Source organism: Bos grunniens, chromosome 29 (genome assembly GCF_055505025.1).
Source record: "Bos grunniens cultivar Pamir isolate PY7600 chromosome 29, Bosgru_T2T1.0, whole genome shotgun sequence".
NCBI lineage: Eukaryota > Metazoa > Chordata > Mammalia > Artiodactyla > Bovidae > Bos > Bos grunniens.
Window position 1 is genome coordinate 39,939,139 of NC_141193.1, and position 25,814 is coordinate 39,964,952.

Below are 25,814 nucleotides of genomic sequence, written 5' to 3' on the forward strand. Positions count from 1 at the left end.
GAATACTCGAGAGCCCCTTGGACTGCAAGGAGATCCAATCAGTCCATTCTGAAGGAGATCAGCCCTGGGATTTCTTTGGAAGGAATGATGCTAAAGCTGAAACTCCAGTACTTTGGCCACCTCATGCGAAGAGTTGACTCATTGGAAAAGACTCTGATGCTAGGAGGGATTGGGGGCAGGAGGAGAAGGGGACGACAGAGGATGAGATGGCTGGATGGCATCACTGACTTGATGGACGTGAGTTTGAGTGAACTCCGGGAGCTGGTGATGGACAGGGAGGCCTGGCGTGCTGCAATTCATGGGGTCACAGAGTCGGAGATGACTGAGCAACTGAACTGATAGAGTGCAAAAGAATCTAGGACTTTGTTTCTTCAACTCAACCTCATCACTTTGTAAATCACATGGAGGTGGCAGAGTTGAACCTAGAACCCATGTCTCCTGATTCACAGTGACTGTATATTTTGTAAGTAAATATCTAGGCACTTAGACTAAGAAGACTGACTACTTTAAATCAGCACTATTTTGGGAAATTGAAGTATGCTAGTTGTAAAAGAGCATCTCCCATTAAGGCAAAAGAAGCTGGCTAGAGAACAAAAGGGCAAATGATTCCAGTCGAGGTCCTGTTCACAGAGTGTTCCCTGGAAAGGCCAACTGTTCAGGCCTAATGTGGGAACAACAGAGGCTCCCTGGCCCCACCAACGCATGGTCTCAAGAGCCTGTCGTGGTCTTAAGAGTGTGGAGAGGGACACTCTTGTGCCAAATAGAGGTGCATGGTTATCCCTACATAGACAGGCCTGTTCCACTGAGCAAGAACGACAGCGATAGCTCCACAGACCAGCTAACCCGAGATGATGGGTTCCCCTAGATGCATTTGTTTACAGGCAAGACCACTTGCTGGTTCTCCTTGGGCTTACTGATGGATTTGGGAGAAATTTTTTGGTTGGGGTCAGTTAGACCATCCACTCCATATGGATTCCTTCGATTCATAGAGGGTGGTCAACACTTTTCAGGGCAGCTATTTTATTGATGTGAAAATGCTAGTTTCTAGAAAATTCTGCCTCTGTATTGTTGCTAAAATGATTTTTTAAGGTAAGATAAAATAGTGTATTCCCTCTACTGGACAAAAGGAAGTATTTGAATAGTTGAAGATTAGGAGGAGGCAATGGCACCCCACTCCAGTACTCTTGCCTGGAAAATCCCATGGATGAAGGAGCCTGGTAGGCTGTAGTCCATGGGGTTGCTAAGAGTTGGACACGACTGAGAGACTTCACTTTCACTTTTTCACTGTCATGCATTGGAGAAGGAACTGGCAACCCACTCCAGTGTTCTTGCCTGGAGAATCCCAGGGGCAGGAGAGCCTTGTGGGCTGACGTCTATGGGGTCACACAGAGTTGGATACGACTGAAGTGACTAAGCAGCAGCAGCAGCAGGAAATCTTTGCAGTATTAGGAAAATACTTCCAGGATTTTTTGCACATGATTTTGCAGAGAAGGCAATGGCACCCCACTCCAGTACTCTTGCCTGAAAAATCCCATGGACGGACGAGCCTGGTGGGCTGCCGTCCATGGGGTCGCTGAGGGTCGGACACGACTGAAGTGACTCAGCAGTTCTTTTCTTTTTAACCCCTGTCTAGTTCCAAACACATTCTTCAAAACGCAATTTGTGTTACCTCTCCTGAGAAACCTACCTGGCTTCCCAGAGGCAATAGCTTTTTACCATTTCAGTTTTAACTCTAGTGGCTATCTCCCTATTGCTAAACATATGCTTATATTGGAGCAGCTGACCCTTGAGCAAAGGGTGGGAGTGAATCTGAGTGTAATTTATGGTTAGCCCTCCATATCTGAATTTACCCCACATCTTTGAATCCAACCACCTGTAGGTAGTACAGTACTAGAGCATTTATTATTGAAAAATATCCACATATAAGTGGACCTGCACAGTTTGAATTCACATTGTTCAAGGGTCAACTTCATTTCACTAACTTCTGTTTTGTTCCAGAGTTATCTCTGGGATGGTCTTTGTTATGTGTGTTTTTATCCTGTTTCTGTCCCTTGGTAGGTTTGTTAAAATATTTGGTAACCCGTGGCTGTCTGTCCACATTTAAGAACAAAGTGGTAGAAAGGCTTCAGAGAGTGTTGCACATAAGGGCAAAGCTTTTTTACTGAAAAACTTCAGGTTAGAGGGGCAAACCTGAAACTTGCTCCCTAATTAGCACGTGTGTGTGAGTGCACACACACACCATCAGTCACTCAGTTGTGTCCAACTCTTTGCAAACCCAGGGATTATAGCCCGCCAGTCTCCTCTCTGCATGGGATTTTCCAGGCAAGAATACTGGAGTAGGCTGACGATTCCTTCCCCAGAGGATCTTCCTGCCCCAGGGATGGAACCCGAGGCTCCTGCATTGGCTGAAGGATTCTTTACCACCGAGCCCCCTGGGAAGCCCCAACTAGCACATAGAGCAGGGCTTTGGTGTGGGGGCGGTTCCTCAGGAGAGTCCTCCTGTTTCTTTAGAGCAGAGAGTTCATTTCCCGACTGGTGGTGTGGACTTGCCTGGCAGCTGCTCTGCATGCAGGGCTGTGCCCGCTGCGTGGGGACATCTTGTCACATCATCCTATTCTCAGGCTCTGCTCTCAGTGCCATCTGCTGTCACTATTCTGCAGGCTCCGGGTTTCCTGGGCTCTGTTAGGCAGATCCGCTCCTCTCTGCACTCTGGGCTCCTCTCTACAAGGCAGCTTCACCGTGGAGGGCTGTGCTGTGGGAGGCAGCCCTGGAAACACATCGCCAGGAGACGGCAGTCACATAGACTGCCACGGGCGAGGTGCCCTGGAGCCACAGCACGTGCCCTTCTTCTGGAGCTGATCTAAGGCAGGGCTGCCTCTCTCTGCCTCTTCCATCTCTCCCCTTCCATCTGCTTTCTGTCATGCAGAAGTGTGCTGAAATCTTCTGGCCTTTGATGCCCCCTCTCATTTCCTTTATAGTTATGGGACTGTCCTCTCGCCCTGTTTTGTTATTCCATTAGCTTCTTTTTAATGGGGTCTCAGGAGGAAGAGGAGATTAAGATGTGGGCTGCGTCTGTCAACTTGAACCCGAAGCAAGGCACTCATACTGTTAATGGGGAGGTTATTCTGCCTCGTTATGTCTGGCATAGCTATAGATGATTCAGATATCAGTTTAAGAAACCGCAGTAACTCTATGAAGAGGCTCAATGAGATAGTTCTGTTGTCTCTATGGATCAAATTAACTGGGAATCTGAAATATTTCCACTTATGTCAAGTAGTAGCCACTTAGGTGAAAAATACATAAACATATGGCCTTTTAAAGTACATTCATTTTTATAAATATCCTATGTAGTTGCTTTTTTCATGAAGGCATCAGGAAGGAGAGTTTTCAAATAATGAAATTTCCGATTTCAGCTGATTACCTACTTTCAGCAGTATTACACCTTAATGGGAAAACTGCTAAAGGCCCAATGACCTACACAAAATGTAAAATACCTCTCCTACTGGGTGTACAGTGACAATGACTTTATGCCACATTATCTATGTATTTGATGGTCAGCAGGGCACATATAGCATAAACTGTAGCGTTCTGGGCTTTGGAGAGAATTACTAAGGTGTTGCCTTCTAAATATTCCAGCAATGCAAGGTTAATTCTGTCTCAAATATTTTGTATCAAGAAATGTTTTACATACATAGGGACATATATATATATATGTATTTAATAATAAGCGTTCAATATAGGTCTTCAAACTAACCCAGGCTTTAAAAATGAGTTTTGTTTTCTCAGAACACTTGGACGAAGTGTATATTCAACTAGTACTTGGCTGTTGTTTAGCTGTTCAGTTGTGCCTGACTCTTTGTGACCCCATGGACTGTAGCCTGCCAGGTTCCTCTTTACATGGAATTCTCCAGCAAGAATACCGGAGTGGGTTGCCATTTGCTTCTCCAGGGGATCTTCTTGACTCAGGGGAAGAACTTAAGTCTTCTGCATTGCAGGTGGGTTCTTAACCATTGAGCCACCTGGGAAGCCCCAGCTAGTACTTATTACAGAAAGGTGGTGAGTCCTATGCTTGTTTCCCTTTGGCTGAATAGGAAGTTCATGCTTATAGATGGGATGTGTTCTGTTTAAGATTAACAGTAGATGGCAGAAAGGTCAGGATTCAAAAACTACTTCTTTGATTACAGAGTCAGTTTTTTTCCATGATTGCAGAGAACAGAATATTCTTCATGGTGGATTATTAACTAGGTAAAACAAACTACTCTATACCAGTTAAAACAATGGGACCTAGTCGAGGATACCATTTCCTGTTTTTGAGAAATGGGGTCACTCTGTTCCGACGTCAGGGTAAGGCCTGCACACTTTTTGGCTTCATCTTGACGGAGGATTAGTGTTAGCGATTGCATTTATCACAGAGGTCATTTCACTCAAGTGGAAAACAGTGCCAAATGCTAAAGAATGCTGATTGGCAGCTGCTAATAAGCTTTTGTGAACAAGAAGAAAGAAGGAAAAGGTTTGGAAACAGCTCTAGCAGGAAATGCCATTGTTCAGCATAGCTTGAGGGAAGGCTTCTCTGTGTAAGGACTAATCCCTGGAACGACAGCCACCCTGCGTGCTGCTGAAGGAGGTCTGTTTAAGGAACTAGGAGGGGGAGGTGGAGGCCAGTGGTAAGCTCAGCCCCAACACCCTCGCCTCTACCACAATTAACACTTCAGCCTGCACGTGGCCTCCAGTGCCATGCCAGGTGATGGGCTATTCATTCTACTTAGACTCTTAGGCTTAGAGTCAGTTCTACTTCTTTATCATTTTTTATCCTAGGAAATTCTTCACTATGTCCAGCTTAGTCTGAATGTAGCTTATAAATGGCGTGACCACTGATTTCCAACTCAATAAAGCCTTTTTCATGCCACATTATAGGAAATGGAGTTGTACAGTGAAGCCAATTAGATTTCAAATCTAGGCTTGCTATATTCTATGTAAGGGTCTTTGGGAAAATTACTTAATGTCTCTGAGGATCATTTTTTTAGGAAAAAAGATGCCTGTTTCATAAGATTATTATGGAAATAAAATCAGATAAGATAGGTAGATGGCTGGAAGGATGGATGGATAGATAGCCTGGTACCTAATAAGCACTCAGTGAATGTTAGTTTCTTTTCCCTTGAAGAAATACAATGGATTTATACTGTTTTTACTCCCAATAAATTACACATTTTGAATATGATCTCATTAAGCACATGATGAAGCTTTCTTCTTCAAACCAAAGAATCCTAATCCCATCAGTGTTTGCTTGATAAAATGCTGTCCCATCCCTTTGTTAACTCTGGATGTCTTTCCTTGGTCCTTTCCACATATCCAATTTAACCTGTAGAATTCAAAACCAATCATAGTTCTCTGGAGGATGCAACAACCAACTGAGTTTTGTGGGAGTGTTTTTCTAAAGTATGGTACTTTCTAGAAGGAGAGAAGTATGGAGGATACAATCATAAGCCTGCATCAACTTGCACTGCAGGTTCTGACTGATGGATGTTCTCACGTCCAACTGGAGAATACTCACAGACTGCAAAGGCTAGTTCCTCTTGTGTGTTTACATAGTCCCTTTGCTTTAACTTTTTAAGAGATATGTATATCCCAGTAATGTAACAGCATTTCTTATTCTGGTCCTAAATTATTCCCTTGGAGCTGAGAAGAAGCTGATAAGTAGAAAAAGCTTAGGTTGTTCTTTCCTTGTTTAATAAGCATATAAATACAATCTTGGTAATCAAGGTACTTTTAATATATATTAACTCAGCAACGAGGCAAGCTCAAAGAGTGGTTTGAATTGCTTCCACAAATGATTATTATGTATATAGAAATATGCCTCCCCAGAATATAGCAAAGATACCAGTGACTGACTTTTAATAAAGCCTTATTTGATATATGGAGAAGGAAATGGTAACCCACTCCACTATTTGATATAGATGAGAAACTCTCATGGCTTATTGATTTACCTTATGTATAACAATAACAGCAACAACTACTATAGCAAACACACATACAATGCTAGTACTAATATAAAAATTAAACATATATGTAATTTTAATTCTTAAAAGAACTCGATAAGGAAATATCATCGGTATTTCTATTTTACATATTAGGAAACTGAGGCACAAAGAAACCAAGTAACTTGCTGTCACATAGCTTGTGAATTCCTTAGCCTGGATTTAAACACTGAGAGAATGGTGAGGATTCATGATCTAGACCGTCTTGTATATTATTATAGAACCAAATGCTATGAAGTATTTATTGAAAACTTTTTTTTTTTTTTAAGAAATAGAACAAATGTCACAATGAATATAGTAGTTTATTATTGAGAAAAGTTACCTGGTTCTTTCAGAGCTAAGTTTCTATTTAGTGAACCACTACTATCTCTGTTTTTTTTTTTTTTTAATTATTGGAGTATAGTTAATTTACAATGTTGTGCTGGTTTTAGGTGTAAAGTGAAACAGTTATGTATATATTCTTTTTCAGATTCTCTTCCCATATAGGTTATTACAGAATATTGGGTGGACTTCCCTGTGCTATACAGTAGGTCCTTATTAGTTATCTATTTTATACATAGCAGTATGTACATGTTAATCCCAATCTGCTAATTTATTACTTCCTCCCATGTTTCCCTTGTGGTAAACCTAAGTTTGATTTCTAGATCTGTGAGTCAGTTTCTGCTTTGTAAATAAGTTCATTTGTATAATTTTTTACTAGATTCCATATATAAGCGATATTATATGATATTTGTATTCCTCTGACTTATTATGATAATCTCTAGGTCTACCCATTTTGCTGCAAATGGCATTATTTCATTCTTTTTTATGGCTGAGTTATATTCCATTATATGTTTGTGTGTGTGTGTGTGTGTTATATGCGACCACATCTTCTTTATCCATTCATCTGTCTTGGCTATTGTAAATAGTGCTGCAGTGTATACTGAGGTGCGTGTGTCTTTTCAAATTATGGTTTTCTCTGGATGTATGCCCAGCAGTGGGATTGCTGGATCATATGGTAGTCCTATAGTTAATTTTTTAAGGACCCTCCATACTGTTCTCCGTAATGGTTGTATCAATTTACCTTCCCACAAAAAGTGTAGGAGAGTTCCCTTTTCTCCATACTCCTTCCAGCATTCATTGTTTGTGGATTTTGTGACGACGGCCATTCTGACCAGTGTGAGGTGATACCTCATTGTAGCGCTGATGTGCACTTCTCTAATAATTAGTGATGTTGAGCATTTTTTCATGGGCTTTTTGGCTCTCTGTACATTTGAAGAAATGGCTATTGATTAATAGATTTTCTCTCCACTTTTTAATGGGGTTGTTTGTTGATATTGAGGTGCATGAGCTGTTTATGTATTTTGGAGATTAATCTCTTGTTGGTCACATCATTTGCAAATCTTTTCTCCCATTCTGTGGGTTGTCTTTTTGTCTTGTTGATGGTTTCCCTTTGATGTGCAAAAGCTTTTAACTCATTTTTGTTTTCATTATTCTAGGGGATGAATCAAAAAAGATATTGCTGCAATTTGTGTCAGTGTTCTGCCTATGTCGTCCTCTAGGAGTTGTACAGTATCCAGTCTTACATTTAGGTCTTTAAACCACTTTGAGTTTATTTGTATTCCTATGGAGGTATTGCTTTGTGCTGGGTCCCGGTGCATTTAAAACCTGGTGTGTGCCCTCCGAGAGTCTCTGCTTCTCTCAGCCCTGTGGTGCGCCTACACTCAGGACCCGCCTGCCGTCAAAGCCAAATGCTCCGGGGTTCTTCCTCCCAATGCCTGACTCTCAGGCTGTCTTGGAGTGCTATTTTTATGTGGGAATGCCCCTGTGTAACTTCTATGGGCTTAATATTTTTTGCTGGTGAAGTCAAAGTGTTAAGTCACTCAGTCGTGTCTGACTCTTGTGATCCCATGGACTACATAGCCTGCCCGGCTCCTCTGTCCATGGGATTCTCCAGGCAAGAGTAATGAAATGGGTTGCCATTGCCTTCTCCAGGGGATCTTCCCGACTCAGGGCTCAAACCTGGGTCTCCTGCATTGCAGGCAGATTCTTTACTATCTGAGCCATTTTTGCTGGTAGGGCTGTTTTAATATGGATGTCTGCCACCTCTTTCCTCCGTGTATGCTGGGTGTTATTACCCTGATAGAAGGTATGGCTGATGGTGAGGTGACCTGGGCCTGCATTGGATACTGAGCGGGGCCTTCCCTTGCTCTGAGGTTGTCTCTGCCTTGTCAGAACAGGGTCTGCTCCCTAGTGGTTGGAGCAGGGACCCGAGATCTGTTTCTGATTTGCGGTGTGAGGCAGGTGGGATTGGAGCACAACCACTGGGAGAGAAGTCGCTGAGCTTTCCTCCTCAAGAGTGGTTCACCCGTGCGTGTGCTCTGCTGTGTCACTTTTCACCTGCTCTGCGGGCTCATACACTAATCTGCTACTGGGCCTGCTCTCAGCGGCGCCTTAACCGTAGGAATGGCGGCAACCAGCTTCTCTCAGGCATTGTATTCACTAGGCTACCAGCTTACACGCACTGAAGTCAGGTTCCAGGACTGCCGTGACTGTGCAGGACTGCCCTGGGAGCTATGGAGGCAGCTCAGACTGTGACCTGGCCCAATCTCTACACGTGTGTGCCCACAAAGCCCACAGTTGCTAAAACTAGACTCCTCTCAGTGGTGGGAGCTCTTGCTCATTCAGGTGTTCGGCAGGGGCTGAGTTTACAAAGCCGGCCGGGGTGGTGGGGAGGTGGATGGGTATAGACCCCAGGTCCCCACAGCCCACAGCCGTGAGGAGAGAGTTCTGCCCTCCCTCCTTAGTTGCACAGGCTCTGGGGCTCAGCTGTGGTTTCAGCTCCACCCTGCATGTGGGCCTTCCGCCAGGGTCTGCTCTTGAGGTTGTGCTGGAGCACACATCGGGGTGGGGCTGGGACCACAGGCGGGCACGCCAGCCTGCTCAGGCCAGAGCCCCTCCGAACACCCAAGGAGGTTGGGGCGGGCACGTGGGGAAATAGGAAACGGCGGCCGGGACTTCTTTCACAAACATGCGCGGTTGTGGAGCCCCTTACCCGTCCCTTCAGGCTGTCTCTTTGCAGCTGATCACAGTCCCCTCCCTGACCCCGGGTTCCAGCACCCAGCCTCCATCCACACCAGCACACACGACTCAGACTCAGGCTGGGAGGCGCAGGGCTGACACAGACCGTCCATGCAGGTCTTACTCTGTCCTGCCTGGTTGCTGCGCTCTCCTCTGAGCCCCTGAAGCTCCCCTCTGTCCCAGCTGATCTTCCCACCAGGAAGGGGGGTGGTTCCCCAGACTCAGGAACCTCTCCTTCAGCTCCCCCACAAGGGTGCGGGTCCCTTCCCCTTTCCTCTTTGCTTTCTTTTGTCCTTCCTGGTTGCGTGGGGATTTTATCTTTTTAGTGTCTGTGGTCCTCTGCTAGTGTTTAGCACACGCTCTGTTGTGAGAACTGTCCCATTCCCGATGTACTTGTGCAGAGAGGTGAACTCCACATGCTCCTGTTGCGCTATTGTGACTCCTCACCCCTCCTATCTAAGTTTTTTTCTTCTTAATAGAGGAGGTAGAATAGTCTGATGTTCTTTACCATCAAAAACAGAGGAGGAGGAGGTATCTATCTTTTCGATGGGAGGGCAGTTGGTCTTATAGAAGTCACATTCCTTTCACTCATGTTCCTATGGGTTTGGGGCGATTCAGTGGAGTTGTTGTTAGAGGCAAGAAAGGACACCCCATAAAAAAGTGTTTCTAAAATTTATGTTTTTCCAGGAAGGAAGGTCAACATCTTCCTCCCAAGTCTGTGTCCACTTATGGACTTTGCTGACGTGGAGGAGGAGAAAGTTGGGCAAGGAGAAAGGCGGCAAGGACTAACCCAAGGTAAGTTCCACCTGAAGGGTAGAAAAGATGCGTGCTGCTCATGTCTGCAAGCCTCGCATTTGCAGCTGCTGAGGACAGATGGGAAAGAGTGATCAGGTGCTTTGAGGAGGGACTGATGCTGCTTGGGGAAAGTGGTGAATGTGCCAGAAGACTGCAGTGCGCTGCTTCCAGGGAGTCTGAAGGTAACTGAGGTCCTAGGGGAGCATGTCTTGGTGGGGGGGAGGGGGGGTTGCTCAGTTTTCTTTGCATTGGTGCATGTTTGGTTCTCCACCCATCCAGGCTACATCACCAGTGATCACTAACAGAAAGGAGATAGCCACAGGAGAACAGTAAGAAAGCTATTTCTCATATTTTAAAAAAGACTTGGAACATTTTATTTGAGCCAAATGAGGGTAGCATCTCAGAAAGCTCTGAGAGCTGAAGTACCCATTAGCAGTCAAGACACAGTTATATAATTTTTTTTTTGAGACAGAGGTCTGTACATTAAATGACATGTTATTAAAAAAATTTTTTTTTATTGCAGTATAGTTGTTTTACAATGTTGTTAGTTTCTACTGTACAGCAAAGTGAATGAGCTATACTTATAAGAAATACCATTTTTCTATTTTTTGAACCTTGTAACTACCAGAGAAGTAATCTAAGAGAAAGGAAGGTCTAGAGGGTGGTATGAAAGAGAGCAGATGGCTCCTCTATCAACTCCAGAGCAGTTTGGTGGACCCCAAGTCTTAATTATGTTGGAAAGAGAGACAGAGGTTTGAATAAAATGCCATTAAGGAAGCCTACTTGTCACTGGGAAATAGGATTGAACAAAGCATAGATGGTAACAGATATTGGAAAAATAAAATGATTTCATTTTTATACAGTAACTAGTTAAAGGTTCTCAATTAAACCAGTCATGAGTATAAAGCAAGTGGAGGGAAATATTAGCCCCTTTTTCTTAGCCCCTTCAGCTTCTGCCCGATGTGGGAATTATTTAGAAATGCAAAACACTCGGTCCTCTATATGTAAGCCTGGCCAGCCAACATCGCCACTCCCATCTTCTGCCTCGCACACCCAGTGCCACAGAACTCAATCACGTCAGTGGCCTTTGGCCACCTCACCTCACTGGTGTTCATGGTTTTTCATGTGCTTTTTCTCCTGCAGCGAGTACCCTTCCTTTAAATGTCTGTTAGGCAAATATCCACAGATGCTTCAGTTCTTAGCTTGAGAGTTAAGTCAGGATGGTTTCAGAGAAGACCTGTTTGCCCTTCCCTCTTTTGTTACCCATTCTCAAATATCCCTTCCGGATCCTTCCTTAATCCCTCATATGTATGCCCCGTGTGATGCTTATACCATATACAGGTAGCTATCTATATTTCTGTCACTCTTAATATGTAATGATCCCTCTGAAGGAAAACAAGAGTTCTCACTTGACTTATTGCTATTGCAGTACTTTGCTCAGTGGTTGGCATATAACAAAAGCATTAGAGATATTTGCTAACAGAAAGGAAAAAATGGGAGCAAAGTGGTGAAGGAGGGTGGGGGAAGGAAAGAAAGAGGAATTTATGCTCAAAGTGATGAGGGTGCATAGTTTGGTTTAAAAGAAGACTCTATATTATTATCTTACCCTTCCAGGGAGATGGCCCGTTGGAGAGTCACTGAAGGCTGGCGGGTTGCAGTGCTGTGTTGGGAATGACTGCAAGAAAAGAAAGACAAAACAAACACAGGTCATTCATTTAAAATATCTTTGCACATTCTAATCAGGCCTATGATCAAAAAAACAATAAATCTTAGAAGAAACACAGGAGTGATTAAACAACTGTTCTTCGCTGATAAATAGAATCATCCACCAAACTAAAACACTCTACCAGGTAAGGGGTTAATTTTTCTTTATCATTTGATGTCAGCATATTTTGTTCAAAAAGCAAGCTTTAAATGAAGGGTAACTGTGAAAAGAAACATATTTGGAAGAGGTCATTATTTTCCCCTTGGAATAAGACAATGTAGAACATAAAAATACATTTCCTTATGATGCAATGTATTTTTTTTTAATTTAAATTTATTTAATTAGAGGCTACTTTATATGATGCAATATATTTCTAAAAAATGCACATTTTTTTCTAACAAAACTTTAAACAGCAAATTTGAAAATTGGAGTAGTAGTTAGTACAAATTTATTAGTTTAAATTTGCAATAATAAAAATAATTCAGCTACTGAGTGAACATAAAAGCTTGAAAAATGGGATTTTCAGTTGCATATTGATGTTAGAATTTAATGTAATTTTGAATTTATTTTTTGGTTGCATGATAATAAGGTAAGACTGATTTTATGGATAAGTAGTTGCAGTAGATATTGTAGTATCTAACATTTATTGAGCACCTATTGCCTGAGTTACTTTTCTAAATATATTTTTTACATCCTTTATTTCTTACAACTCTGAGGCATGTACTGTCCCATTTGACAGATGAGGAAGTTAAAGTACAGGGCAGCTTAGAAACTTGCCCAAAGTCACGTGGTAAATACCTGTGCTTGGAATGGCAACTAGACTGATACTAGTGCCTTTCTTCATATCACTTTCCAAATGGTAACAACTTTTTGGTTTTAAAGATTTTTGCCTTACTATCAGAATACTCTTCATTTGGATATAGAGATGCACAGTTTACAATCTAAGAGCAAAAAGGAATGCATTGTGAGTTTCCTTTGTGTTAAAGTATATGATAAAATGTATTTCAAGCTGTAATTTTAGTAGTATTTAAAAATTATTTGTAACAGTTATGTATACAGTATACATATAGTGTATGAAGGTGTATATACTTTCATGTAAATATATATATAGAGAGTGAAACTTGAGTTAAATATTTGTAGAACATGAGGCATCTTCATACTATTCTAAGACTTCTCAGCACATACCCTGAATACACTGCCCCTGTCACAGAGAACCAAGCTATACAGGTTGCAGAGTTTTATTCAAAACTTTCATCCTCATGGGTGAGAAGAGGTAGCTCTCTCTGATGAGTATTTAACTGTGACCTGGGTAATAGTTATCTGAGGTTGAGTGAGCAGAATGTGACAACAGCTAAAATCTAGAGAGTGGTTTTCTTCAAGTCAAGGCTTGTATCCTTTGTTTCCCGACTCCCTCATAGTGCTGAGCAATACTCACGGCACTACACGCATTTGACTGACTAACTGAAAGGAAGCACAGCATTCAAGAGCCGGACCATGTAGCCAGACTGCTGCTGCTAAGTCGCTTCAGTCCTGTCCGACTCTGTGCGACCCCATAGATGGCAGCCCACCAGGCTCCTCCGTCCATGGGATTTTCCAGGCAAGAACACTGGAGTGGGGTGCCACTGCCTTCTCTGCATAGCCAGATTGCTGAGTTCAAATCCCAGCTCTTTCATATAGACTACTGTGACCTTGACTGAGCTTCTTAAAGTTCTCTGTAATAGTATATTCCTCATAGGGTAGTTATAAGGATTCAATAAACAGTTTTTAGAACAGTGCATGTTATATGGTAAAAGCTACATAAAAGTATTTATTAAATAAACCAATATGATTTAGCAGAATGTCCACTTTGAGATGTTTCATACTAAATAAGCATAACTATTTTTAGATCATTTCAGTTAGCCATAAAGTCAATGCCACAAGATATAGATTTGTGAGTATACCCTAACGTTGATAAAATTAAAATGTAAAAATAACATTATAAAATTAATAGAAATCAGCCACAACAATCAGATGAAGAAAAAGAAAAGTTATCCAAATTGGAAGGGAAGAATATGCAGACCCCATAAATATAATGTCATTATATGCAGATAATGATACTATATAGAGAAAATAAGGTGTTACCAAAAACTAATAGAGCTCATCAATGAATTCAGTGAAGTCACAGGATATACAGTTAATATACAGAAATCAGTTGCATTTCTTTCTACTAATAATAAATACCAGAAAGGTAAAGTGTTAAAAAAAATCCCTTTTAAAATTGCACCAAAAAAAAAAAAAGGAATGAACCTGACCAAGGAGATGAGACTTTAAACTAAGGATTATTCAAAGAAATTCAAATTCACATTGTTAAAATGGCCAAACTACCCATAGCAAACTATAGATTTAATGTGATCCTTATCAAAATACCCTAAAATGTATATGGAATCACAAAAGACCTAGAATTGCCAAAGTAATCCTGAGGAAAAAGAAAAAAGCTGGATGCCTAACTTTCCTAGACTGCAGACAATACTACAAAGCTACAGTAGGAAAAACAGTACAATATTGAAAAAAAACAGACATGGAACAAAATAGAAAGCCCACAAATAAACCCATGCACTTATGGTCAAAATTAATCTACAACAAAGAAGGGAAGAACACAAACATAGAAAAGAGTCTCTTCAATAAGTGGTTCTGGGTAAACTGGACAGTTTCATGTAAAGAAAATTCAGAGCATCCTCTAATATCATATGTAAAAATAAACCCCAAACAGATTAAAGACCTAAAATAAGACTGGATCTATAAAACTCTTAGAAATCAGACAAAACATTCTGACATAAATTGTAGCAATGTTTCCTAAGGCCAGTCTCCTGAGGCAATAGAAATACAAGCAGAAATGAACCTAAGTAAGTTGAACTTATACTGTGGCTGAAGGGCAGGGCCAAAGTGTGGTCCCCTGGAGAAAGGAGTGGCAAACCACTTCAGTATTCTTGCATTGAGGACCCCATAAAAATAATGACAAAAAGATATGACACTGGAAATGAGACCCCCCCCCCCCCCAGGTTGATAGGTGTCCAATATGCTACTAGGGAAGAATGGAGAAACAGCTCCGTAAAGAATTAAGAGGCTGGGCTAAAGCAGAAACATTGCCCAGTTGTGGATGTGTCTGGTGGTGAAAGGAAAGTCTGATGCTGTAAAGAACAATACTGTATAGGAACCTGGAATATTAGGTACCAACCTAGATAGCATATTGACCAACCTAGATAGCATATTGAAAAGCAGAGACATTACTTTGCCAACAAAGGTCTGTCTAGTCAAGGCTATGGTTTTTCCTGTGGTCATGTATGGATGTGAGAGTTGGACTGTGAAGAAGGCTGAGTGCCAAAGAATTGATGCTTTTGAACCGTGGTGTTGGAGAAGACTCTTGAGAGTCCCTTGGACTGCAAGGAGATCCAACCAGTGCATTCTGAAGGAGATCAGCCCTGGGATTTCTTTGGAAGGAATGATGCTAAAGCTGAAACTCCAGTACTTTGGCCACCTCATGTGAAGAGTTGACTCATTGGAAAAGACTCTGATGCTGGGAGGGATTGGGGGCAGGAGGAGAAGGGGACGACAGAGGATGAGATGGCTGGATGGCATCACTGACTCGATGGATGTGAGTCTGAGTGAACTCCGGGAGTTGGTGATGGATAGGGAGGCCTGGCCTGCTGCAATTCATGGGGTCGCAAAGAGTCGGACACGACTGAGCGACTGAACTGAACCAAGGTAAATTGGAAGTGGTCAAATAGGAGATGGCAAGAGTGAACATTGACATTTTAGGAATCAGCAAACTAAGATGGACCAGAGTGGGTGAATTTAATGCAGATGACCATTACATCCACTACTGTGGACAAGAATCTCTTAGAAGAAATGGAGTACCCCTCATAGTCAACAAAGAGTCTGAAATGCAGTACTTGGATGCAATCTGAAAAACAAAACAATGATCTCAGTTCATTTACAAGGCAAACCATTCAGTATCACAGTTTTCCAAGTCTATGCCCCAAAAACTAATGCTAAAGAAGCTGAAGTTGAACATTTCTAGGATTACCTACAAGACCTTCTAGAACTACCACCAAAAAAAAGATGTCTTTTCCATCATACGGAACGGGAATGCAAAAGTAGGAAGTCAAGAGCTACCTGGAGTAACAGGCAAATTTGGCCTTGGAGTACAGAATGAAGCATGCCAAAGGCTAACAGAGTTTTTCCAAGAGAACACACTAGTCATAGCAAACACCCTCTTCCAACAAAACAAGAGACAACTCTACGCATGGACATCACCAGATGGTCAATACTGAAATCAGACTGATTATATTTTTTGCAGCTGAGGATGGAGAAGCTCTATACAGTCAGCAAAAACCAGACTGGGGGCTGACTATGGCTCAGATCATGAATTCCTTATTGTCAAATTCAGACTTAAATTGAGGAAAGTAGGGAAAACCACTAGACCATTCACATATGACCTAAAAGAAATCCCTTACAATTATACAGTGACAACAGCTACTGCTTATTTAGAACTTAGTTCAAATCCAAATGCCTTACTAAGTCAAATCCCTTACAGTGAAAGTGACATGTAGATTCAAGGGATTAGATCTGAATGACAGAGTGCTTGAAGAACTATCAGCGGAGGTTCGTAACATTTTACAGGAGGCAGTGATCAAAATCATCTCCAAGAAAAAGAAATGCAAAAAGGCAAAATGGAGGCCTTTTGCCTTTTTATATTGGCAAGGAGGAGGCCGTACAAATAGCTGAGAAAACAGAAGTGAAAGATAAAGGAGAAAAGGAAAGATACACATATGTGAATGCAGGGTTCCAAAGAATAGCAAAGACAGATAAGAAAGCCTTCTTAAGTGATCAATGCAACGAAATAGAGGAAAACAATAGAATGGGAAAGACTAGAGATCTCTTTAAGAAAATTAGATACCAAGGGAACATTTCATGCAGAGATGGGTACAATAAAGGACAGAAATGGTATGGAAATTACAGATGCAGAAGGTATTCAGAAGAGGTGGAAAGCATACACATAAGAACTATACAAAAAGATCTTCATGACTCACATAACCATGATGATGTGATCATTCACCTAGAGTCAGACATCTTGGACTGTGAAGTCAAGTGGGCCTTAGTAAGTATCACTACAAACAAAGCTAGTGGAGGTGATGGAATTCCAGTTGAGCTATTTCAAATCCTGAAAAATGATGCTGTGAAATTGCTGCACTTAATATGCCAGCAAATCTAGAAAACTCAGCAGTGGCCATGGGACTGGAAAAGGTCAGTTTTCATTCCATTCCCAAAGAAAGGCAATGCCAAAGAATGCTCAAACTACTGCACAATTGTACTCATCTCACACGCTAACAAACAATGCTCAAAATTCTCCAAGCCAGGATTCAACAGTATGTGAACCGTGAACTTCCAGATATTCAAGCTGGATTTAGAAAAGGCAGAGGAACCAGAAATCAAATTGCCAACATCCATTGGATCATCAAAAAAGCGAGAGTTCCAGAATAATATCTACTTTTGTTTTATTGACTACACTAAAGCCTTTGACTGTGTGGATCACCACAAACTGTGGAAAATTCTTCAAGAGATGGGAATACCAGACCACCTGACCTGCCTGCTGAGAAATGAGTACGTAGGTCAGGAAGCAACAGTTAGAACTGGACATGGAACAATGTACTGGTTCCAAATTGGGAAAGGAGTATGTCAAGGCTGTATATTGTCACCCTGCTATCTATGCAAAGTACATCATGGGAAATACTGGGGTGGATGAAGCACACGCTGGCCTCAAGATTGCTGCGAGAAATATCAACAACCTTAGCCATGCAGATGATACCACTTTAATGGCAGAAAGCAGAAAGGAACTAAAGAGCCTCTTGATGAAGGTGAAAGAGGAGAGTGAAAAGGCTGGTTTAAAACAACCTTCAAAAACTTAAGATCATGGCATCTAGCCCCATCTCTTCATGGCAAATAGATGGGGAAGACAATCAAAAAATGACCACAATTACAAATGCTAAGACGTGGAAGCAACCTAAATATCCATTGACAGAGAAATGAATGAAGATGATATGGCACATTTATGCAATGTAATATTAGTCATTAACAAGAAGGAAATAATGTCATTTCCAGCAATATAGATCTAGAGATTGTCATAGTGCATGAAATATGTCAAAGACAAATATCATATGATATCACTTACATGCAGATTCTAAAAAGAAAGGATACAAATTAACTATTTACAAAACAGAAATAGTCTCACAGACTTAAGAGAAATTGTTACCATGGGGGAAGGGTGGGGGGAAGAAGGGATAGTTATGGCATTTGGGACTGACATGTATACACTGCTACATTTAAAATGAATAACCAACAAGGACTTTATAGCAGAGGGAATTCTGTTCAATATTATGTAACAAAGGGGGAAAATTGAAAAAGAATAGGTACATGTATATGTATAACTGAATTACTTTGTTGTACACCTGAAACTATGACAACATTGCTAATCAACTATCCTCCAATATAAAAAGTAAAAAAAAGGGAGCAAATTACCTAAATAGACATGTCTCCAAAGAGCACATGTAAATGGACAACAGGCACAGGAAAAGATGCTCAACATCATCAATTATTAGAGAAATGCGAATCAAAACTACAAAGAGGTATCACCTCACACCAATCAGATTGGCCATCATCAAAAAGTCTACAAATAATAAATGCTGGTGAAGATGTTGAGAAAAGGAAACCCTGTTACACTGTTGGTGAAAATGTAAACTGGAAGAGCTGACTCACTGGAAAAGACCCTGATGCTGGGAAAGATTGAGGGCAGGAGAAGGGGTCGACAGAGGATGAGATGGTTGGATGGCATCACCGACTCGATGGACATGGGTTTGGGTAAACTCCAGGAGTTGGTGATGGACAGGGAGGCCTGGAGTGCTGTGGTTCATGGGGTCTCCGAGTCGGACATGACTGAGCGACTGAACTGAACTGAACTGAACAGTCACTATGGAGAGCAATATGGAGGTTCTTTTAAAACTAAAAACAAACAAAAAAACTAAAAAAAAAAAATGTTACAATAAGATCTAGCAATCCCACTTCTGGGCATACATTCAGAGAAAACTCTAGTTTAAAAAGGTACATGCACCCCAATGTTCATAGCAGCACTATAGTAGCCAAGACATGGAAGCAACCTAAATGTCCATCCGCAGATGAAAGGATAAAGAAGATGTGGTATGTATACATGATAGTATTACTTATCCATAAAAAAGGATGAAATAATGCTATTCACAGCAACATGGGAGGACCTAGAGGTTATCATACTAATTGAAGTTAGTCAGGGAAAATAAATATGATATCATTTACCTGTGGAACCTAAGAAATGATATGGATGAACTTATTTCCAAAACAGAAACAGATTCACAGAAATTAAAAACACACTTACAGTTACCAAAGGGAAAAAGAGGCAGAAGGCATAAACTAGGACTTTGGGATTAGCAGATATAAACGACTATACCTAAAATAGATAAATAATAAGGTCCTACTATATTACACATTCAGTCCCAAAGAAAAGCAACGCCAAAGAATGTTCAAACTTCTGCACAGTTGTACTCATTTCACATGCTAACAAGGTCATGCTCAAAATCCTCCAAGATATACTTCAGCAGTATGTGACCTGAGAACTTCCAGATGTACAAGCTGGATTTAGAAAAGGCAGAGGAACTAGAGAACAAATTGCCAACATTTGTTGGATCACAGAAAAAACAAGGGAATTCCAGAAAAACATCTACTGCTTCATTGCTTATGCTAAAGCCTTAGATTATGTGGATCACAACAAACTGTAGAAATGTCTTCAAGAGATGGGCATACCAGACCACCTGACCTGCCTCCTGAGAAACCTGTATGCAGGTCAAGGAGCAACAGTTAGAACTGGACATGGAACCACAGACTGGTTCAAAATTGGAAAAGGAGTTTATCAAGGCTGTATATTGTCACCCTGTTTACTTACCTTCTACTCAGACTGCATCATATGATATGCCAGGCTGGATGAATCACAAGCTGGAATTAAGATTGCTGGGAGAAATATCAACAACCTCAGATATTCAGATGATACTATTTTGTGTGAACTTGCAAAATGGTGGAGTAGAAGGATGTGTGCTCATCTTCTGCGAGAACTCCAAAATTGCAACTAGCTGCTGAACAGCCGTTGACAGGAGAATGTTGGATCCCACCAAAAAAAGATAACCCCATGTCCAAGGGCAAAGGAGAAGCCCCAACAGGAATGTAGGAGAGGCTCAATTGTGTTTAAAATCAAACCTCAGAGATGCTCAGAGGGAGCAAACAAAGCCTTATGCGCAACAGGACCGAGGGAAAGGAAGAGGGATCCAATAAGAGACTGAGCCAGACCTGCCTGTGAGTGTCTGAGTGTCTCCTGCAGAGGCACGGGTCAGCCGCGGGACAGGGGCTCTGGCTCCAGCAGTCCTGGAAGTCGTGGCATGTGGCACAAGTCCTCTTGGTGGAGGTGGCCATCAGCCCCACTACAGAGCCACCGACCAGATGACCCACAAACTGGAGAACAATTATACCAAAGACGTTTTCACACTGTTGCCAAAGTTCTAGGGCCCACAACAGATTTCCCAACCTGGGGATCTGGCAAAGGGACTGAGAACCCACAGGAAATTTGACTTTGAAGGCCAGTGGGTTTTGATTCTAGAACTTCCACAGGACTGGGGAAAGAGAGACTCTTGGAAGGCACAAAGAGAACCGTGTGCACACCAGGACCCGGGAGAAAGGAGCAGTAACCCCACAAGAGACTGAGCCGGACTTGCCTGAAAATTTGGGAGTCTCCAGTGCAGGCTTGGGTCCACAGTGGTCTGCCGCGGGGTCAGGGATGCTGACTGCAGCAGTCCTGGGAGGTGCAACATGCTGGCCTAAGTCCTTTTGGAGGAGGTCCCTGTTACCCCATCAGAGTTTGGCCTCAGGTCAAACTACAGGGAAGGAACACAGCCCCACCCATCAGCAGAAAACTGGAATAAGGATTTACTGAGCATGGCCATACCCACTAAAGTAAGACTCAGTTTCCTCACAGCCAGTCCCTCTCATCAAGAGGCTTCCACAAGACTCTTATCCTCATCCATCAGAGGGCAGACAGAATAAAAACCACAACTACAGAAAACTAATGAAACTGAACACATGGATCACAGTCTTGCTAACTCAATGAAACGATGAGCCATGCCATGTAGGGCCACCCAGGATGGACAGGTCATGGTGGAGAGTTCTGACAAAATGTGGTCCACTGAGAAGGGAATGGCAAACCACTTCAGTATTCTTGCCTTGAAAACCCCGTGAACAGTATGAAAAGGCAAAAAGATAGGACACTGAAAGATGAACTCCCCAGGTCAGTAGGTGCCCCATATGCTACTGGAGACGAGTAGAGAAATAACTCCAGAAAGAATGAAGGGATGGAGCCAAAGCAAAAACAACATCCAGTTGTGGATGTGACTGGTGATGGAAGTAAAGTCCGATGCTGTAAAGAGCAATACTGCATAGGAACCTGGAATGTTAGGTCCATGAATCAAGGTGAATTGGAAGTGGTCAAACAGGAGATGGCAGAGTAAACATCAATATTTTTTGTATGGGTGAATTTAACTCAGATAACTATTGTATCTACTGCTGTGGGCAAGAATCTCTTAGAAGAAATGGAATAGCCTCATAGTCAACAAAAGGATCCAAAGTATACTACTTGGTTGCAATTTCAAAAGTGACAGAATGCTCTCAGTTCGTTTCCAAGGCAAACCATTCAATATCACAGTAATACAAGTCTGTGCCCCAACCGCTAATGCTAAAGAAGCTGAACTACTGAGCCCACATGCCACACTGCTGAAGCTCATGTGCCTAAAGCCTGTGCTTCTCAACCCGGAAATGCAGTGAAGTGAAGGTTGCTCAGTCGTGTCCGACTCTTTGTGACCCCATGGACTTATACAGTCCATTGAATTCTTCAGGCCAGAATACTGGAGTGGGTAGCCTTTCTGTTCTCCAGGGGATCTTCCCAACCTGGGGGTCAGACCCAGGTCTCCTGCATTTCAGGTGGATTCTTTACCAGCTGAGCCATGAGGGCAGCCAAGAACACTGGAGTGGGCAGCCTATCCCTTCTCCAGCAGATCTTCCCAACCCAGGAATTGAACCAGGGTCTCCTGCGTTGCAGGCGGATTCTTTACTAACTGAGCTATCAGGGAAGCTGTTCTCCACCTGGAAGCCACCACAATAAGCTCATGCACCACAACAAAGAGAAGCCCCATTCCCTGCAACTAGAGAAAGCTTGCATGCAGCAGTGAAGATCCAGTGGAAAGCAAAATGCATACACAATTTTAAAAACTCAAACAAAGATAAATTCACATTTAATTCCACTGTCTGGTCTCAGACTTTACAGAATCACCTAACTTAATTCTCAGAGCTGTCCTATAAGGTAGTTATGAGTATCCCCATTTTATATATAAGAAACAGAACACATAGAACCTAAATACCATGTCAGAAAACAACAGCTTTCAGATACGGAACCAGAATTCCAGCTAAAGTTATTTTTGTTTCCAAGTGTATGTGGTTTAAACTCTGTGATAATGACTCTCTGTATATCCACATGTGTTTCACCTCATTTTATATATACACAGACCATGCAGCACCTCATATCTGCATTTTCCCCTCTTACATTGTAATTACATCCTTTCTGGTAAGGTTTCCGTAATTATTATTTTGGTATTATATAATGTTACTGCCTCTGAAGATGTAATTTATTTAATCATCCTTTTACAGTTGGCTATTTGGGTTATTTCTATTATTTTAATATTAGAAACAATGCTACAATGAACATACTGATATCAATTACTTCTTTATACTTGACAATTTCCTTTGAATGTATTCCCCCAAATGGAAACATTAGGTTATGTTTTATGATTTGTTACCATTTTTCAAAGGTTTGTACCATTTATTGCCTCTAAAAATATGTGTCACTTTCACTACAATTTAAAAGCACTGATATTATAATTAAAAAAACACTGATAACATAATAGGTACAAAATGATATTCCCTATATATAAGTATTTATTAATGAGAATGACTTTTTTTCCTATAGGTTTATCTGCTAATTCTATTTCTTTTGTTTAAACTGTTCAATCTTTTTTCATTTACTATTTATCTTCCACTGGTTTATAGAGTACCAATATTTCTAAAGATCAATAATGCTTACTAACCAAGATTAATAAGTAACTGGAACTATTAATAGCTTCCTCACCATTAAACTGGCCCTTATAATGAAAACAAAGAATTATTCAGTAATCTAACTTTACTTATCACTACCTTAATTACTTTAATATCCTGCCCTAAATTATTCCAATAATGTCCCTTTTAAAGTTTCAGGGATAGATTAAGTACAAATGGTATCATGAAGTGCTCATACAATTTGACTACTTTCCTATTACACATGCAAAGTAGCTAGTTTCTCCTAGCATGTAAATTTGGAATAAACAGAGCTTTTTACAATATGAAATTACTCTTTTACTCTACTAAGACAAGTATGTTGAATGATCTGAGAGTCAAGACCTATGGATGCAAGGGAATTTTTGTTATACTCTGATTGCTACATTTAAGCAGTACTTGCAGTGGGTATTAGAAGCTACCTGATAGTGACCATAAGTATTAAAAAAAAAAAAAACAAACACCACACCAAATATCTTCCCCTTGGGACCAGTAGGTTCCATCCTTTCAATATTATTGGCTACATACACATAATGTTGCTAGATCCACTATGACTAAAACTACAGCCTGGCTATTCTACCTCCTCCAACAGAGAGGCTAGCCAGAAGGAATTCTGAGAAGTGTGGTGGAAAGAACCAAAGGAGGAAAGCACAGCTTAAAGCTTTCAAAAGCTAAAAGAATTCACCACCACGAAACCAGCTTTACAACAAAAGTTAGAGGAAATTCTCTGGAAAAAAAAACAAAAGGCCCCAACCAGAAACAAGAAAAGTATGGAAGGAGAATGTGCTGGCAAAAGCAAACATACCATAAAGGTAGGAAATCATCCACACAAAGCCAGGAGGGATGTTAAAGACAGAAGTAGTATAATCATATGCAAACACAATAAGCATTTAAGGCATACACAAGCACTTAGATGTAAAATGTATCAAAAACAGTAAGGGGAGGAGAGTATGTATGTAGGGTCTTTAAAATCTACTTGCAATAAAGATGTCGGCAATTTAAAACAGCATATATGTGTGTATATATATAGACTGCTATATAAAAAGGTCATGGTAACCATAAATAGAAAACCTACAATAGATACACACGAAAAAGGAAAAGGAATCCAAATATAACACTAAAGAGTGCCATCAAGCCACAGGCTAAGAGACCAAAATGAAAAAAAAAAAAAAAAACCCTACAAAAAGAAATACAAAACAATTAACAAAATTTCAATAAGGCCATACATGTCAATAATTACCATAAATGTAAATAGACGAAATGCTCCAAACAAAAGACACAGATTGGTTAAATGAATACAAAAACGAGACCCATATATATGCTGACTACAAGAGAGTCACATACATACTGAAAGTGAAGGAATGGAAAACGGTATTCCAGTCAAATGGAAATCAAGAATGCTCGAGCAGCAATACTTATACAAAAAAGACTTTAAAGTGTTATAAGAGACAAAGAAGGACACTAAATAACGATCGAGGGATGAATCCAAGAAGAATATGTGACAATTGTAAATACATATGCACCCAATATAGGAACATCTCGGTGTATAAGGCAAATATTATCATGTATATAAGGAGAAATCCACAGCAACACAATGAGAGTAGGGTACTCTAATACCCCACTTACATCAATGGATGGATCATCCAAATAAAAAATCAATAAGGAAACATAAACCTCAAGTAGCAGACCAAACTGACTTAACTGATACTTACAGAACATTCCACTTGAAAGCAGCAGAATACACTTTCTTTTCAAGTGCACTTGGAACATCCTCCAGGATAGATCACAGGCTAGGCCACAGACAAGCCTCAGTAAATTTAAGAAAACTGAAATCTTGTCAAGTATATTTTCCCACCACATGCTTTGTGACTAGAAATCAACTACAAGAAAAAAACAAATGCAAAAACACAAACACGTGGAGGCTAAACAATATGCTACGAAACAACCAATGGATCACTGAAGAAATCAGAGAAAGTCAAAATATACCTAGAGACAAATGAAAATTAAAAAACGACAATCCAAAACCTATGGTACATAACAAAAGCAGTTCTAAGAGGGGCATTTATAGTGATACAAGCTTACCTCCGAAAACAAGAAAAACCTCAAAATAACCTAATCTTACACCTAAAACAACTAGAGGAAGGAGAACAAACAAAACACAAAGTTTGTAGAAGGAAAGAAATTGTAGAGATCAGAGCAGAAATAGAAACAAACAAAAAATATCAATGAGACTAAAAGCTGGTTCTTTGAAATGATAAGCAAAATTGATAAACCTTTTGTCAGATGCATCAAGGAAAAAAAGGTAGAGGGCTCAAATCAATAAAATGAGAAATGAAAAAGAAGAAATTACAGGTGACACCACAGAAATAGAAAGGATTGCAAGAGACTACTAAGAGCAAGTCTATGCCAATAACATGGACAAACTAGAAGAAATGGACAAATTCTTGGAAAGGTACAATCTTCCAAGACTGAGCCAGAAGGAAAAACAAAATATGAACATACCAAGTACCAGAACTGATATTGAATAAGTAATTAGAAAAACTCCCAACAAACAAAAGTTCAGGGCCATATGGCTTCTCAGGCAAATTCTATCAAACATTTAGAGAAGAAATAACACACATCCTTCTGAAACTTCCCAAAAAATTGTGGCGGAAGGAACACTCCCAAACTCATTCTACAAGCCCACCATCACCCTGATACCAAAACAAAAGACACCACAAGAAAAGAATATTACAGGCCAATATCACTGAGGAACATAGACACAAAAATCCTCAACAGAGTACAACCAAACCCAACCCAACAATGCATTAAAAGAATCACACACCATTACCAAGTGGGATTTATCCCAGGGATCCAAGGATAGTTCAATATCCACAAATCAATTAGTGATACACCACATGCACAAACTGAAGAAAGAAGATCATATGATCTTCTCAGTAGATGCAGAAAAAGCTTCTGAAAAAATGCAACAG

At 40.9% G+C, this 25,814-nt stretch overlaps 1 protein-coding gene and 1 long non-coding RNA gene across 39 annotated transcripts in view; one reads left to right on the top strand and one right to left on the bottom strand.

Annotated features, from left to right (window-relative positions):
* The window catches only part of LOC147342530 (uncharacterized), a 124,029-nt gene extending 110,408 nt beyond the window's left edge, over positions 1–13,621 (top strand). For all 6 annotated transcript variants that reach the window (XR_015157891.1, XR_015157890.1, XR_015157892.1 and 3 more), the window contains 3 exons: positions 9,783–9,890; positions 11,505–11,740; positions 13,014–13,621. This is a non-coding gene — a long non-coding RNA (uncharacterized LOC147342530). The remainder of the gene's footprint in view (positions 1–9,782; positions 9,891–11,504; positions 11,741–13,013) is intronic.
* The window catches only part of DLG2 (discs large MAGUK scaffold protein 2), a 2,335,250-nt gene that overhangs the window by 462,245 nt on the left and 1,847,191 nt on the right, over positions 1–25,814 (bottom strand). For all 33 annotated transcript variants that reach the window (XM_086384619.1, XM_086384611.1, XM_086384617.1 and 30 more), the window contains one exon: positions 11,497–11,565. In XM_086384619.1, coding sequence (XP_086240745.1) covers positions 11,497–11,565 — 69 coding nt within the window. The remainder of the gene's footprint in view (positions 1–11,496; positions 11,566–25,814) is intronic.